Below are 16,912 nucleotides of genomic sequence, written 5' to 3' on the forward strand. Positions count from 1 at the left end.
GCTCATAACAGAGAGCAGGGAGCAGGTGGAAATTGAAATGAATGTGGGTGTTGGTTGCCTCTGGTAGCCGCTCAGCATAGGAGAAAAGTAATATCCAAGTGAATGAGGTGCCGCAAAAATTGGAAACACGGTGACAAATTACTCTTCTCCTTAGGAACTAACTAGCGATGTTATTTTGGCAATACTTTGTGTCTGTGTGTTTATCTTTCGTCTCAGCCCTTTTACATGTCTTCGTAGTCGACTCTACCTGTTTATGTGGATTGTTTTTACTTGAATTTCTTTCCTTCTTTCGATATTTGATGTTCACTTTACCCTGCATGTCATTTCTCATGCACATTCTCTTCTTCAATAACATGCACTACCCCTGCATTTCAAGGATGTCTATTCATTCATTCATTCATTCATTCATTCATTCATTCATTCATCCATCTTCAACCGCTTTATCCGTTTCCAGGTCGCGGGGCTTCTGGAGCCAATCCCAGCTCACACTGGGCGAGGGGCGGTGTAAACCCCGGACAGGTCGCCAGTCCATCACAGGGCCAACACACAGACAGACAGAGACCAACAACCACTCACACTCAGACCTACGGACAGTTTAGAGCCGCCAGTTAACCCAAACATGATGTCTTTGGACGGTGGGAGGATACTCACGCTGGCACGGGAAGAACATGCAAACTCTGCACAGAGAGGACCCAGGCCGGGACCTTCTTATTGTGGGGCGACAGCATTAACCACTACGCCACCGTGCTGCCATCAAGGATGTCTAGCTATAGCTAAAATAGAAATGTACTAAAAACGAACAAACAAATCATCCAGTTCACTGACTTATTACTCAGTGAATGGATTAGTTACTCTATCAAAAATAAATTGGTCATAATTTTGATGATAAAATAACTGGCTTGTGTGTCAACAGCTTATTTAATCAGAATATCCATTATTTCACGAATATACAGATTGTGATCAATTTCACAAATTTTTACTGAGTCATTTAAATTGGTAATACATTTAAAAATAATGATCCTTCAGAGGGAGTCCTCGTTTGTAGTTGTGGATGTAGGTAGCAGCTGGACATTATACGTGTGACACAGTAGGAAACTCCCCGCTGTTTAAAACAAACTCACCCTCATACAGTAACAACAGATGGATTAGAGCGGTAATGTTTTGTCATTAGATACCCAAATACTAAAAATGTAGGCTGTAGCTGACAATGAGAGAGACAAAGAAAAATAAATAATTGCGCAACATCATTACATCTTCCACTCCTAGTTTTAGTAATTATGGGAAAACATTTAAAATAAATAAATAAATAGATTAATTAATTGATTGATTAATTAATTTCCTTTCTGCCATGAAGTTTCGCTAATGTGTGTCTTTATTATTGCCTTGTCCATCTTATAATCTGTATTCTCTTTTCCCTCATTTTGAAATTATTACACCACCCCCATTATATATTCTCATACAATTCACCCTGCAATGAAATAACCCCGGGATTCCCAGAATATTAAATAACTGCACTATTGCTGCTTTATTTTTTCTCTGCTAAGATAACTCTGGGGAGAAGGAGGCAATTTGCAATGGTCTTGCCATCATCTGATAAGCCTTAAGGGAAGGCGCTAAGGAGAGGAAAGCAGGAGGAGCCATATGAACAGGAAATTATTGGGAGAAAGATAAACAAAATCAAGAAAAGTTGAAAATTGTGGCAGTGCTGAACAGTAAGAGAAAACTGGAGTGATAAGGACAGGAGAGTTGCTTGAATTGATGAAAAAAAAAAAAAAGAAAAGAAATGTGAAGATAAAAATGGGAGAGAACTGGTGGAAATAATTATCGAGGAAAGTGAACCAGGGAATCCCAGAATGGTGAAAAATACTTAGGTTGGCAAAATGGACTATGTATTTCGGTGGAGGTTTTGAATTTAAAGCGGGGTGTGATTACATTTCATAATGTATTATTTGTATATTCATTTGTAACTTTCCCCACCTGAAAATCAATACAAACTTTGCACAGTTTGTATTTAAGGGAGTATGAACTCCATTAAACCTGCCAATTGCAAAACAAATGAGCTCTGGTCATTTCCATAACTTAAAATTTTACATGGCACCCATTTATTTATTTTATTTTTATCTTTATCCTATATCTCTTAAAAAGTTTTAAAGACTTAAACACATGTATTTTGCTGCATCCTACAGGAGGAATAATTTCCTCATCTGCTTAATCTTCATCATCACCAGCAGCTCAGCGTTTCAACTTGTGCCACACCATAGTTTAAGCATTGTTAAGGCTTAGCCAGAAGACACTTTCCATGTCCGAAAAATGTGAAAAGCATGCGCTGGCAGCAGAGTGAGGACTTTGCGTTTTGGCTGGGCTGTGTGAGCTGGTGATGATCAGCTCCAGTCCATTGTGTTTTCAGGGGACTCATTAAACCATTATATCATCTTTGTTCAGATTTTTGTGGACTCTTCCATGCAGCTTAAGTAACACAAGAGCTAAAATTTGACTAATTTACTTGTTATCAAGTAGTTATTATGCACCATGGCTAATATGTTAACCAAGAACTGGAAGTTACTTCCCACACATTGTTAGTGTTGTGAGTTGATATGACACCTATTGCATAGCTGTGGGAGTCTGTAAGCGTGTGCCTGTCAACTGCTTTACCAAGGTGTAGCTGGTCTGAGAGCAGCTGCTAATGTGTTTTCATTACAAAACAGTGAGTTCACCATTCACTGTGGAGAAAATATGCATTATGGATGTGTGCTCTCAGACAGCAAGACCATAAATATGCAGCTTAGTGAGCTACTGAACAGGTAACTGCGATCCATAGTATCTCAGGAAATAAGGTCAGATCACAGGTGAGCAGAGGAGCAGCTGAAGCTCTGCCTTAAATGCTGATGGAAATATGAGCTGTGCAAACGCAGCAGCTCCAGGACCATTAACCTTGTATAAATGCCCCCCCCCCCAATAACTCTGCATCTTTCTGTCTCCAGCTTGTAGGCCCGGCTTCTTCAAGGCATATGCTGGGAACACTAAGTGCTCCAAGTGTCCTCCGCACAGCTCCAGCCATGACCAGGCTGCCACAATCTGTCACTGCGATAAAGGCTTCTACAGGGCTATCAAAGACCCCTCCACTATGGCTTGTACAAGTTAGCATTTGTATTTTTATTTATTTATTTATTTTTTGCAAAATTTCTGACATGAAACTGTATCCATGAAACTGACCAGTGGCATGCTTGAATGAAACACTTAGGAAACCGTGAGAGCTTACAACCCACACACCTACGTGCAGATATTCAAAGGTAAAAATTGGGGGAGGGAAAAAAAAACAAAAAAAAAAAACGAACTACCACAATTTTATCCAAGAAACTGACACAAGCTGTTGGAATGAAATCGTGCAAGACGTGTTGGGAGCCAAACACCCACACGCCTACTGTACCTACAAACTGAAGAGACATACTTCAAATTCAAGTCACGCTAACTGGCTGCTAAAGCGACCATGTGCTCACTACATTTTCCCCGACAGATCTATCTATCTAGGCGGATTTGCCGCTTACTTCTGATTTTTTGTAAACTTTAAGAAAACTGTCAGAGGCAAATCATCTGAGATGTCATACGTAATCCTGGCTCATATGTCAAACATAATAAAAATTTTGTTTTATTTTACTATTCAGTTGGACTATAATCAGATCTTTACATGTGGTATACTTGCAGTATATAAAACACTATTTAAATAAGCATGAAAAACTTTTGTTTGTTTTTAGTACTGGTCTAAATCCTTTCTCTCTCTCCCCAGGGCCTCCCTCTCCCCCCAGGAACCTGGTCTCGTTGATCAATGACACGGCTCTCTTCTTGCAGTGGATGTCTCCAATTGACACAGGAGGCAGGAAGGACATCACTTACAACATCCTGTGCCAGCGCTGTGACGGAAACGAGGGCGACGGTGGCCTGGCTCAGTGTGAGCCATGCGGACCAGACCTGCGGTTCATCCCGAGGCCCCTTGGTCTGACTGGTACCTCTGTGGCAATACTTGATTTCGCAATGCACGCCAACTACACGTTCCACGTGGAGGCTGTGAATGGCGTGACTGGGCTGGGTGTGGCCGTACGCTCGCTGGCAAACGTCACTGTCAATACGCACCAAGCTGGTGAGTGGCAGAAATCTTTTCAGTTCAGAGCAACTTTTCTAATTGTGCTTGTTTCTGTGTTTTCTGTACCGCATTCACATCCAAATGCAGCAAGTATGATGAGTGGATGTACTTCACACAGAAAAGTAACGATATCCTTGTCATTTCTTCACTTGGATAAGATTTATAATAAATTATTCATTTCATTAGTATAAAAACAGTTGGATGGGATTAATTTGTCATTAACAAAATTAATTGCAAATTGTTCTCCATTATCATTATTTATAAGTCATATACGTGACAAAACATTTGCTGGTTCCACCTTCTCAAATCTGGGGATCTTTCCATCTTACGTTATTAAAGAAGGTTCAAGTCAGATGGGTGTTATAAAGAGCACCATTTTCTGACCTTCCAATGACTGAAATTTTTAAAACATATATGCTTTCACAATTTTAAATGGTATAGCTCCAGGCATGAATTTTTCTTACATAAATCAATTTTCAAAACATTTTGCTGAAATAGTTCTGACATGTGGCAATATATTCACCATTTCGATTCTGCTGGCATGGGAAAAGTCACCACCTGGAATAGTGGGAATGTTCCCAGTGGACCATTCTGTCCATGTATTGGCAGGGAACCAAGCCAAACTGATGAAAACTAGTTTTGTAGATAGCAAAAATATCTAGACTATCCAGCTTACATGAACATTGACAAAGTGTCCCCTGTTTCTGTTGCTGCAAGTATTTCTGCGGTAGATACAAGGAGGCATCAAATTAAGTCAAATGTTCATTATGATTGCGCGACTTTCCTTTGTATTTGATTAATAGCATGAGACTTTAGGGGTGCAATTGGAGAACCTTGATGTACAGTGGCTGTTGGACTAGTCCTCCTAAATAATAGTTGAGAGAACATTCAAAGTTAATGAATGAATGAATTCATTTCTTTCCCTTTTTCAGGACAGATTGTTGAGGGTCAACATGCAGCCAGAGATATGTTTTCATTGCAGCTTGGGGGAGATATAAGATAGCTATGCTGCAGTCCTGGAGGGATTTTTTTTATTCTGTAGATGGATTTGCCTTCCTTCTTACTGTGCACCCTGTTTTTTTTTCCCCCCCACAGTCACTGTTTCTCCATTCAGCTTTAAGTGTCCATTGTGCAAAGCACATTTCTGACCCTTGGATAGCTGAAAGAGCAACTGTGACCTGAACCAAGTCCTAATTAAGAGACCCCGGCTGACCTGAGGTGAACTACCACTAGGTGTCCTTAAGGCAGCATGGTCTTGGGCATGCATTACAGAAAATAAGAGATCTATAGTTCAGGGACTGAAACTTGACCCTAATATTTTAAGGGCAGGAATGTTGATGGAATAATTGATGGAGAAGGTTAAGCTGAAGGAAGCAAAGAGAAGATTCATAAATTATGCTGCGATGGATGTCCACATTTTCTCCATTTTCAGCATACACAGCAAGTCAGCAGTGATGTGAAATTCTAATGAAACTCCCATTCACGGTGCACCATTTGTATTCTAGCACACGAGAAACCAATAAGAAATAAATACGGAAAGAGTTTGGAGATGCTTATAAGTGCAGTATATCCAGAACATTCATATATTTTACATACACTATTATGTCTGAAAGCAATGTTGGACTTGGCCAGTTTGTCCAACTACTTGTACAACAGATGGCAGGAAAAAAAAGTCTTCTAAAGAAAGATACCTGGCCTGGAGTCTGTGACCTCTGTTTTGGACCAAAATCAACCAGATAATTAACTGAAAAGATTACCAAAAAAAAAAAACAAGATTTGTTAAAATCTGAGCCACACTCAGGTTAAACAAACAAAGAAAAAGAAAAAACAAGTCAGTGTCTGGAGCACTGCACTTAAGAGACCTGCAGTAAGATTATAAATGAGAACAAAGCAGCATTAATGGTGGAGGTGATGGCTTAAGTGACAGCAGGTCATCAAACAAACAGTCAAGTGTGTTTGATATGAACACAAAGTTTCGTTCATAAACCATCATCATATTATTTTATCATCAATAGCCATCAATCATTGTACAGTTGGCTGTGAGTATAACATGATCTCAGTTATTATAACACCAACATAGTGCTCATATTTTAGGATTAAATCTCCTTTAGCAGACAATAGAATAGTGGCTACAAAATATGATTTCTTGACATTAAATGGTATGCTGACAGGCTGTCATCATCCCATGGAGAGCAGCTTTATATGTCACCCATCTCTCTAGCAAAGGCATTTATACAGATGGGAGGAAATCGGAAAATAATAAAATAATCTGTAGAAGAGAAATAGCCATTGGGGATGCTTCCCTAAGGATGTTTAGAGTGGATTAACTTGTCAAACTGCCTTTCCTCAGTAGACGTATTGTATGCCCATGTAGCCTGACATGCATGCAAATAAGCAAGCAAAACAAATTAATATACACATGACATTTACACACACATTTGCTTCATCCATGTACCAGCTACGGCCTTGCAGATGATTAGTTATAGCCCAGCTATGCTTTATGCTTTCTCTTTTTTTTTTCTGTTTCCCACACACGTTTTTTTCCTCTATCTGCTATTTACACAAGAGATAACACCACATAACACCACAACATTCTTACTGGTTTCACATTTTTCCAGGGCTAGTTATGATAGTTTTTAAGACTGAAGTATTAATCGCACTAAAAATAACTCCTGTTAAGGTAACATGAGGCATTGGTGTGCAAATGTATGATAACATGCACAAGGATTCATTCATTCATCTTCCACTGCTCAGGCGTTTCCGAACCCACGCAGGCACGGGGGGGAAACATACAAATGCCACACAGAAAGTGGAAACTGTCCCTAACCCAGGCTCAGGAGCCGCACCTGCAACCTTTTTGTTGTAGGGAAAAAGCGCTAACCACTATTCCACCATGCCGTCATACACAAGGATATATGTTTACATTCAGTCACATGACTGTTAGTACTTCAACACAAATGAAGTTTGATATTCATTGCCTTGAGAGGCCCGGTATTGTAGATGTGTGTTAGTGGATTCAGGGTGGAGGGGCTATCTGCCCATTAATGCAGATGCTGCGAGCTGATTCATGTAATTGACTGCAATATTTTGTCAGTGATGGAATAATAGCCCATCAAAAGCATAATTAGATATTAACTGGATTTTTTGTGAGGCAAGGGAATATTTATTTTCTGTTGGAAAGTTAGCTGTTAATAAATCGCATATTAATGCATCATTATATTTTTAATTATGCTAAACACATTAATCGAAATTACTAATAATTGTTTCTTCACTGTTGCCTGTTTGTTTGTCTAACTTTGATAATGCTCAGTAAAGCCTGATGCTACATGTTTTTGTTTTTTGGAAGAGAACAGTGTTCAATGCCATTGTTCTTCTTTGCCACTCTAAGTGGTGAGCAGTATCTGTTTAGTCACTGAGAACATATCTGATGATTTTCAGTGCCTGTGTGTTCACTCCTCCACACTCACTTTCACTTTGTGAAACATGATACCAGTTAAGGTCGGCCAAAACCCTCAAACCTCTCAAGGCAGCTTTGCAAAGCAGAGTGAGTGAGCGGGATGATGTCTGCGTTTAGGAACAGTGAGCTGCACTCTGCCCCAAATACACTGTAGTTATTGCTCAGTAGAGCAATTCCCACTGCATATTCCTCCCACAGAGTTCACTGCAGTGCTGTGTGCAGAGCCAAAGAGAAATCAGTGTAAAATCGTGTAAGGTTGATGCCACGCAGATGGAAAAGTGTGCTTCTACAGGAACAGAGAGCCAACTACAAAGATAGATTCCCTCTGTGATAAATGTACAACGTACGGCTGTGTATAGCCCTGACTGAACATATTGTATATTGAACCCTTGAAGGTTTGTCAGTGGTACAGACTGAAGGGAAAAAAAAAAAAAAAAAAAAAAATCAAGTCAATTACATGTTTAATCCAATGAAATCGTTCATAAAATGTGAGATTTAATGATATATTGCGCCGTTGCAGAGACAATTGAAATCCAATAGCTGCTCATTTAAATGGTGAAACCTGAATATATTTCCTGCAGCGCATCAAAGTGCATCTCTATTACAGCAGAACAGAGCAGAGGAGATGCACTACATACATTATGTTTCTTTTTAAAATCAGATAAATACTTAGTGGACAGCCAGCAGCATAGTAGTTAGCACTGTTGCCCCACAACAAGGCCTGGGGCCTTTCTGTGCGGAGTTTGAATGTTCTCCCCGGGCCCGTGTGGAGACATCATGTTTTGGTTAATTGGTGACTCTAAATTGTCTGTTGAGTGTGAGTGGTTGTTGGTCTCTGTCTGTCTCTGTGTGTTGGCTCTGTGATGGACTGCTGACCTGTCCAGGGTGAAGCCCTCACCCAGTGTGAGCTGGGATTTTTCTGTCTCCCACACACACACACACACACACACACACACGTGTTTTTCCCCTTTATCTGCTACCTTTACACAAAAGATAACACCATTCTTACTGTTTTTACACTATTTTTCCATGGCAACTATGTCACATGCTAACTCCACGTGTGAGCATTTCCCAGCGTTTTTTGGTGCCCTGATTCAGGCGATTTTCTGTTATACTTTGCTCTTTCCCCCATTCCCCCGGTGGATTCTCTTCTGTTTTAATCTCCCTTGCTCTGGGAATAAGGCTGGCTTCTATTTATATGCTCAGATGCTGGGGAGATGCAACCTCATGAGACTTCTTTACAGCTCTCCCTGCTCACTCCCCTCTCTGTCTCTCTTCTTTCCACTTCATCCTTTCTTTATATCTGGTTTGAGCACATAAATTTGGGGGTTAACCTATTTTTACATTTTGCCAATAAAAGAAACTAGAGTGTATATATTCTCATTTATCCTCAGCTGTGTGAATTGTGATGAAACTGTAATGACCATAATTGTTCTCTTTGAGCCACTCATCCACAGCAGTAGGCATCTATATAGCAGATTGATTTTTCCTGAGCCTGAAAAAGCTTCTTGCAACAAAAGGTGTTTACCTTGAGAGAAATCTTAAAACTTGAGTTGGTTCTCACAGAAATGGAAGCACAGAGGCACGCACACACAGTGATTGAGGCAGAGCACAATATACGGTGGGTGGGGCCAGAAATCCCCCTCTAGTAATGCAGTTCTCACAGAAACTCTTTGGGTCTTAAGTGGGTTATACATATTTATCTGCTTGGTTGCACTGAAGCCAACTACAAATTACAGTCGTTGCTTATTTGAACATGAAAATTCAGGATAGGCTATTGAGGGATACACACAAATTCCTTACTCGTTACAAATTCATTCAAATGCATGATCATATTCATGCATAATTTTGAGTATAAGCCACAAAACATGTCTCTAAGTCTTCAAGTTTGGGCTCCGTTTAGACATTACTGTCGACCATAAGTACGTTGGAGTTTCTCCGTCAGAGATATTAATCGTCGCTTCAGGTTTTCGTGTGTCTTTTTCTTGGACGCATTTATTTATACCGTCACATGCATCACAGGTGAAATTGAACTTAACTCAGTCAACCTGCGGAAAATGAATCAGTAAAAAGCCCTCCTATATTTCACCTGTAAATAGAGATTTAAACAATCTCTGCTTTATAATAATGAAAGCAGCACTGCACTAGAAAGGTGATTTAACTCGATGACAATTGACACTGGGCTCATTTAGTTCTGTCAATACATGCATATTTTCAGCATTTTGTATATATTTTGCCATAAATAACTGCAGTAGGTAGACTGACTGGGAGGGGTGGAGGGGTGAGATATTTCCATACCTTCATGAGGCGCTTAGACACCACCTGCTACCAAGAGAGAAAGGAGCACGATACCTGAAAGGACATGACTGACGGCTGTGTAATCTGACTCTGCAGGTTTCAATAGCAGTGTCGACTTCCCTTTAAAACAAATCTTAACTTTGCGAAATACACGTGAAGACGTTGGCCAGAAATTCACATCTAAATGTGTGTGAGTGTGACATGCTTAGAAATGCAGCAGACTTGAGTTGGGAGTCTGAATTTTTGCACCTCGCTGTGAAAGTTGAACCACTTGGATTTACATATTGGTAAGCTTCACTGTGCATTTTTGCAGGAGTCAGCACCACACTGTTACTTCTGCTATACGGCACCCCCCCCCCTCCACCAATCTTCATTTGGTTTAATACAAGTTTAAATGATTTTGCTGTTAGAATGTGAAGTCTTGTGTTTAGAGCAGGACCAAATTACTGAGAAAAATCCTGGCTCCTTGACACGATGTGAAGGTTGCGTTGGCACTTTAGTACGTCTGACTTAATAAAGTGGCACATCACCTTTCTGAGGTACTGCATTTTTTCCTCTGTGTAGTAGGTTATCTGCTTATCTGGGCATAAGGACTGTTTAACACATCAATCTGCCTCTGAATTGGTATTCCAGCACTGATCTCCCAAACAACACTCAACAACAGAGGGGCTGGATCTATTAGACTGTCAAACCTCTTCAAATGAAGGTTTTATGAATAATTGATGATGAATATTTGTATCTCTGCCAGGTGATTTTATGTCTCCTAAGCAACCTTGTACACAATATGCCCCCAAATCTGGCAGTAATGGCAGACATGATAAACAGCTGCTCTGAGTCTAGTGCTTCAGTTAACAGAAATCTTTTTCTCAGGCTGCCGATTAAGCTGGCCAGTAAAATAATTGTTTGCTGGCTTGTCCTCCCTTTAGTTATTCCTGTGATACTTTGCTCAATTTAAATAGCTTTAGAATTAAAACATGTGTTTTGAGGTCATGTCTCTAAACTCAGATTACCTGTAAAGTGGTTATGAAAATCAGTGCAGTTAAGGAACATGTATAAAAGAGTTATATTTACATTTCAATAAGATAACTTTTAGTACAGCAGCTCAGTCAAATGAGCTCAACATTGTTTTTGTAAATTTAATTCCAAGTTATGTATCATAAACTTGTGGATATTTATTATCACTGCATGATCTTATCCACGATGTGACAGACATGTGTAATTATGTTGCTATTGCTGACACCCCACTCCTCACAAGTTTGTTCTCACAGTTCATCTAAAGTCCCTGTACTCTAATACTGTGTAGCAGGTCCTGCTTTGGTGGGTGTAGTCAGGAAAGATTGGGCCACTCAAAACAGCATCGCCCTCTCTTGGTCAGAAGTGAAACAGCCTCCTTCGGACATAGTGGACTATGAGGTCAAATACTATGAGAAGGTAAGGTCAGTTTTCAAGGTGCCGTTTATGAACCATAGAATTTAATTGCATTGTGGCTGATTTGTACTACAGTCACAGATGGAAATGCATCACGTTTGATTATGCAGACATAGAACAATTTTCATTGTTAGCATACAGAAACTCATGTGCAAGCGTGCAGCATCCAAAAATGAATTACTATCTCTGTTTCGTTCAGCATCTGCTCTGATAGTTAATAGGATAAAAGATGATGTGCTTTGTTCTAACAATTTTGTGATAACGGGTTTATGCAAAAACTGTTTTTTTTCCCTGCCCTTCTGTTTATCATCTCTGGCAATCTGTTTCCATTTCTGCTTATGTAGGAGCAAGAGCAGCTGAGCTACTCATCAACACGGACAAAAAGCCCCAGCGTGGTGGTAACAGGCCTCACCCCCTCCACTGTCTATGTCTTCCACGTGCGTGCTCGCACAGCAGCTGGCAATACAGCTTACAGCCCCAACTTTGAGTTTGCTACTGCAGCTGAGGGTACGACTGTGCAGCAGTGGGCATGAAGGATTTTTTTTTTTTTTTTGGTTCTTTTTGTGCTTGAATTCTTGAATTTTTTTTGCATTCCAGGGAGGACCAGCCCAGATTTTCAGTCAGTCAGTTAGACCTGTGTTGAAATCCAAAAGGTTATGGACTTTAGCTTCCAAACAATGCTAAGGATAAGAAGGGAGTTTTAAAGACATATGGAGTGGTTCGTGTTGAGGAACAACCCTATTAAAATCTCTGGTGAAATGTTATAAACATTAATTGCCAAGGATATGTGAAACCCCACTTCTTCAGGTATGAGCCTTTTATTTAAATGTTAAGAAGTACTGTGAGCTTCTGGTTCAGGCTGAATGCACAATGCTCTGATTTTAATCCTGAAATATGCAGGAATGCACAGCCTTCTACAAAAAACAAACAAAGAAAAAAAAAAAAAAAAACAGACACTTTTAATTATGAATATGTAGATTCCAAATCCTCATATTCCCATATACCAGTGACTTCGTTTAATCCATTTACACACTACCACACTCTCACATAGCCTCATGTCAAAAAAGGTGCAGTTATTCAGTCTGTTTCACATTTTTTGGCTGTTAAAACTCCATTCTATGCTGAGAATCTAATGCTAAAGGACTCATTAAAATAATTGGGATCTTGTACTTCTGAATAAATGAGAGAAAATGAACTGAATCATATATACCCGAGAAATCCAGAGACTCAGTCACAGAACTGCTCAATCAGAGGCACATCAAATATTTTTGACCGCTTTCTTTGTTTACTGGGGAAATCAAAGTACAGCACTTACGATAATTACACACTAATATTTGCAGACACACCAGTGAAGTCAATTTTGAGCTGAGTTGCAAGGACAGTCTTCAGAAAATTCTTTTAAATTTAATTTAAAATTTTAGATCTATGTGAAAATGACTGTGCAGCCAGCTTTTTTGTGACAACTGAAAGATGTGTGCCTTATCTGAATTACAACAAAGTTTTCTGAATACAGAACAGAAGAAGAGCATTTACTTGTATGAATTGGAAATGTAATTGCACTGTTCATAGATTTGTGCAAGAAAGAAAACCACAATGAATAAAACGAGAGGATGACTGAATATACCACATTTAAAGTGTTAATTCGGTTTTTTAAATTGCGACAGCTTGGTATCGTCCACGTAGCATGTCAGTTCTCTGGTCTGAGCTTACTGATCTTAAAAAGTAGTAATTAGTTTTTGCTTTCTTCTTATTAGATCCTGATATTGCTGATCAGGGTCAAGTTCTGGTGGTTGTCACAGCATCTGTGGGAGGATGTTCCCTGTTGGTCATCCTTACCCTCTTCCTCCGCATTACAGGACGGTAAGGCACCCTCAATGCATCACTGGTGTTGGCTGGACTATCACAAGTCTCTCCTTTTCTGTCTTTCACATAAACACCTCAGTGCTTCTCTTTATAATCTCCAGAGTGATGCTACAACCAGAAGTCTGTTAATGGATTCCCCTTTTCAACCAAGCAGACACTCTTATTTTCCAAATGGCTGAACCAATTTTCTGCCTAATTACTCAACATGTAATGCATGTACCGGCAGTTTGCCCCATTCCATTGACTATCCAGGTTAGTTCAGACTGTTGTCTTCAGCCTGCCTCTGATTAACATGATTTTATCATTAGGGGCATTAATAAATAAACAATGAGCAATGGTACTGAATTTGTAAATGTCTTGTCTGGATTATTGTTTTGTTTTGTTTCTATCTGAAATGATAATCAGTGTGATGATATCACAGTTGACAAACGTCATGTTGGAGTTTAGAAATAGAAACATTTTGTAGGCTACTGTAATAAACTGTGGTTAATAGTGGTTGGTATCATGTTGCCAACTTTCCAACAAAATACATAGTCATATTGTAATTAGAAACTAAAAGACATGTCCCATGTCCCAGTCTTGCATTTCTCTGACTCAAGTCTGTCCAAATCTATGGAAAGAGAAATATTAAAAGTTTAGACTTTCAAAACAGGGATCTATGAATGAAACTGAAAAAAAGAAAATCCCGTCCTCTCACAGCTTGACTGCCACCTTATGCTCTACTAAGTAAAAAAAACAAAAACAAAAAACAACAGCAACAAAAACTACAGTTGGCTGAACCTCATAAAACCAGCTGGTCACTCACAATTTCTGCCGTCTCTATTGTATTCAACAGCAGTTTGTATCCATTGTGTATCCACCTCGGTTCTTCCAACATGTTTTCAACAAGTTCGAGCTTGGGAATTTTGGGTATCTCTGTTAGTTTACTGCTTGGTTATGAACTCCTCACCAGTCTCCTCTGGAGATGACGACGACAATGAAATAAAGAAATAAATCCCTCTTTTAACTCACAATAAAAACATGAATTGTTCCTGGAAAACTGGGCTCACCCTAAAGTGAAACTTCAGTTACTGCATCCAAACAAATGATGCTAGTCAATCATGTTGAGTCTTGTGCAGTCGGACCAAATATTCTGAGTATTGTTCCGGGGGGGGATTTACATTGTAGGGAAACGCTCAGTTTGGATTAGTCCTTTTTCTGTTGTTACCATATTGGCAGTTTAGTTTTGGCTGATGTTCAGGAGTGGCTGCAAAAACACAGCAAAATAATGCTGACTGCAGTTCACCTCAGGGCCACAGTTGTCTTTAAGTCCTACAGATCAGGTCATTTTAATTTGTAAATCAATCAAGTCATATCACCACCCTGGAGAAAGGTTGATGTATATTACTTGTACAACATACAGCAAAAAAGAAACTGGTATCGGTTTGCACTGAGACTACTGTATGAGATGCAACAACATACAAATGTCCACATATATCCAGATATTCACACTGAGCTTTTCACCGTCTATCAGTTCTGCAAGTCCATATCCCAATTTTGGCCCTAAATACATTAGGAATGTGCAACATTACAGGCAATGTTATTAGTCAAATGTTACTGTGGTGAGGCTACATGAGAGTGCTCCAGGAGTCAAACCTCTTCCTGTCCCTTTATTCAAAACTAAGTGCATTAAGTAAATGTGGATGAGTCCTCTGAATGGGCACAGTAACACCAGCAGCAGAGAAGCTACAACTTAACTTTCAACTTGGCAATTATTGCCTCATTTTCTATTTCTCTTTGACTTTGGTTTTGATCCAAGTGACTATTTTGTATCAATACATTTGTGAAAAGCTACAAAGTATTAACACATTTAATCTTCAGATGAGATTTTCTAATGGAAACCATCCTCTATGTGGTTTTACATGCAGGATGAAGACTGTTCTAGTTGCTGAATACTCATGTTTGCTCCTTTTGTCCCAGCTCTCTTTTCTATGGCGACTTGAAAGCCCTTAATTTAGGGGACTGTGAATATGATAAAAGTGGGAAATTGGGAGAAAATAAAAAGAACGGCATAAGAGCAAGAACTAAAAATGCTCTGAAGGAGAATTTATGAAAAAGGAAGGGAAATGGCTGTTACTTTTTTTCTGTAGAGATGTCTTTGCAAAGCAAAAGACTGATGAGGGGTTTTCATAATAAACACTGACTTTTCCAACATTTACATAATCTGTCATGCCATATTGATGATCTTAGCATTATTGATTAATGAATGGATGAATGAATGATATCCTTATTACTCCTCTTGGAATTAGTATTGCACTAAAAACCTTACATGAATACAAATATAAAACCTGAGAAATATTTGTCTACCAGAGAGCAGTTCCACACGTCGTCAAATAAATTCAACGTACAAAAAGGGAGTGATTCTTACTCTTGGTGATCTGTGCAGGTGTCAAGGATATATTAAAGCCCGGATGAAGTCAGAGGAGAAGAGGAGGACTCGCTTCCACAGTGGACATGGTACTGTATATCGTTTTAACATCTATAAATAAACAAGTGGCAAAATGGCTTTATTTTACAACCAAAAGCTTTAGTTTTGAAACAAATAAACCACCCATAATATCAGTCACCGGTTATTTAATATATTCTTCCTACTTCCATTCTGTGTCATTAAACTTGAATTTATTTAAAGTTTGATTTCAAACATTTTGTTAGGTTCTGCTTTTGTTTGCTGTTTTTCCCCCTAAAATTGACAAAGATTGAATTTCTCAGTTCTGTATGAGAGGATCTCATACACCCATATTGGATTTTGACAAAACTGTTATTTTCAGCACCACACCTCACGCAATTGTGAATAGCAGTTACCAGATAAGAACAGGGTCATTGATTGGCCCACAGGGAAGGTGTATGATTCACGGGGAACATAGTGGCCATTGTGTCAGTTACCAAGACAGTATTTTTGTAGGATTCAATCTGAGACCTTCAGGGGCACCAGTCTGGCTCAAAATCTACCATCTATGGGTTTGACTTGTGTAAATAAAATAGGGTGACATGCAGAAAGGATCACCAATCCAATATATGAATACATTCACATCTATCCAACCACCCTCCATGAATGAGTGATTTTTACAGTTACTACTTGAAGAGCTCTATCAGTTTTGCCAATACAGACCATGTATTTGTGAGACTTTTAATCCAATATTGTGAAAGTTATTTGAAGAGCTATAATCCTTGCCTTCTCACAATTTTTCGCTGCTTGTTCTTTGTGTTCATGTGCAAGTGAGCAATCACCCCAGGCAGGGGAAGCCAACAGGCTCAGCAAACTGTTAGAAAAGTTTTGTTCTATTGTAGAGCTGGGTTTAGACACCCTGGAGACAAAGGTAGGAAAGCATACTCCGAAATGGGATCTATCTCAGACGAAGCCTTCAACCCAGCACAATGTGAGCTGACGCAGCTATAAAATACATTTAATCCCAAGATCATCTGTTTGAGGTGTACCAGAGGCTGCGTCAACTTATCATTTCTGCCAGTCATGATACACAGCTCTCACTGTAGCAGCAGCCTCAGCCAGAAAAGAGAGCGCTGTAGTCTGCCTGCCTGCAGTGTCTTTATGCCCAGGGCTCTGGGTTTTCTCTCTCTCTTTTGTTAAATCAATCAGAAACAAATACACCAGTACCAATTACTATGTGGTCTCTGAATCAAGAATCAACTTCCATGGCATAGCTAAATGCATGAGTACACAGCAATGCTAT

General features: G+C 39.4%; 1 protein-coding gene across 3 annotated transcripts in view; it reads left to right on the forward strand.

Moving 5' to 3' along the window:
• Nucleotides 1–16,912, forward strand: part of epha6 (eph receptor A6) — a 45,023-nt gene that overhangs the window by 22,740 nt on the left and 5,371 nt on the right. For all 3 annotated transcript variants that reach the window (XM_029497539.1, XM_029497540.1, XM_029497541.1), the window contains exons 7-12: nucleotides 2,982–3,137; nucleotides 3,785–4,135; nucleotides 11,200–11,324; nucleotides 11,666–11,828; nucleotides 13,076–13,181; nucleotides 15,610–15,680. In XM_029497539.1, coding sequence (XP_029353399.1) covers nucleotides 2,982–3,137; nucleotides 3,785–4,135; nucleotides 11,200–11,324; nucleotides 11,666–11,828; nucleotides 13,076–13,181; nucleotides 15,610–15,680 — 972 coding nt within the window. The remainder of the gene's footprint in view (nucleotides 1–2,981; nucleotides 3,138–3,784; nucleotides 4,136–11,199; nucleotides 11,325–11,665; nucleotides 11,829–13,075; nucleotides 13,182–15,609; nucleotides 15,681–16,912) is intronic.

Source organism: Echeneis naucrates, chromosome 3 (genome assembly GCF_900963305.1).
Source record: "Echeneis naucrates chromosome 3, fEcheNa1.1, whole genome shotgun sequence".
In the NCBI taxonomy this organism is placed as follows: domain Eukaryota; kingdom Metazoa; phylum Chordata; class Actinopteri; order Carangiformes; family Echeneidae; genus Echeneis; species Echeneis naucrates.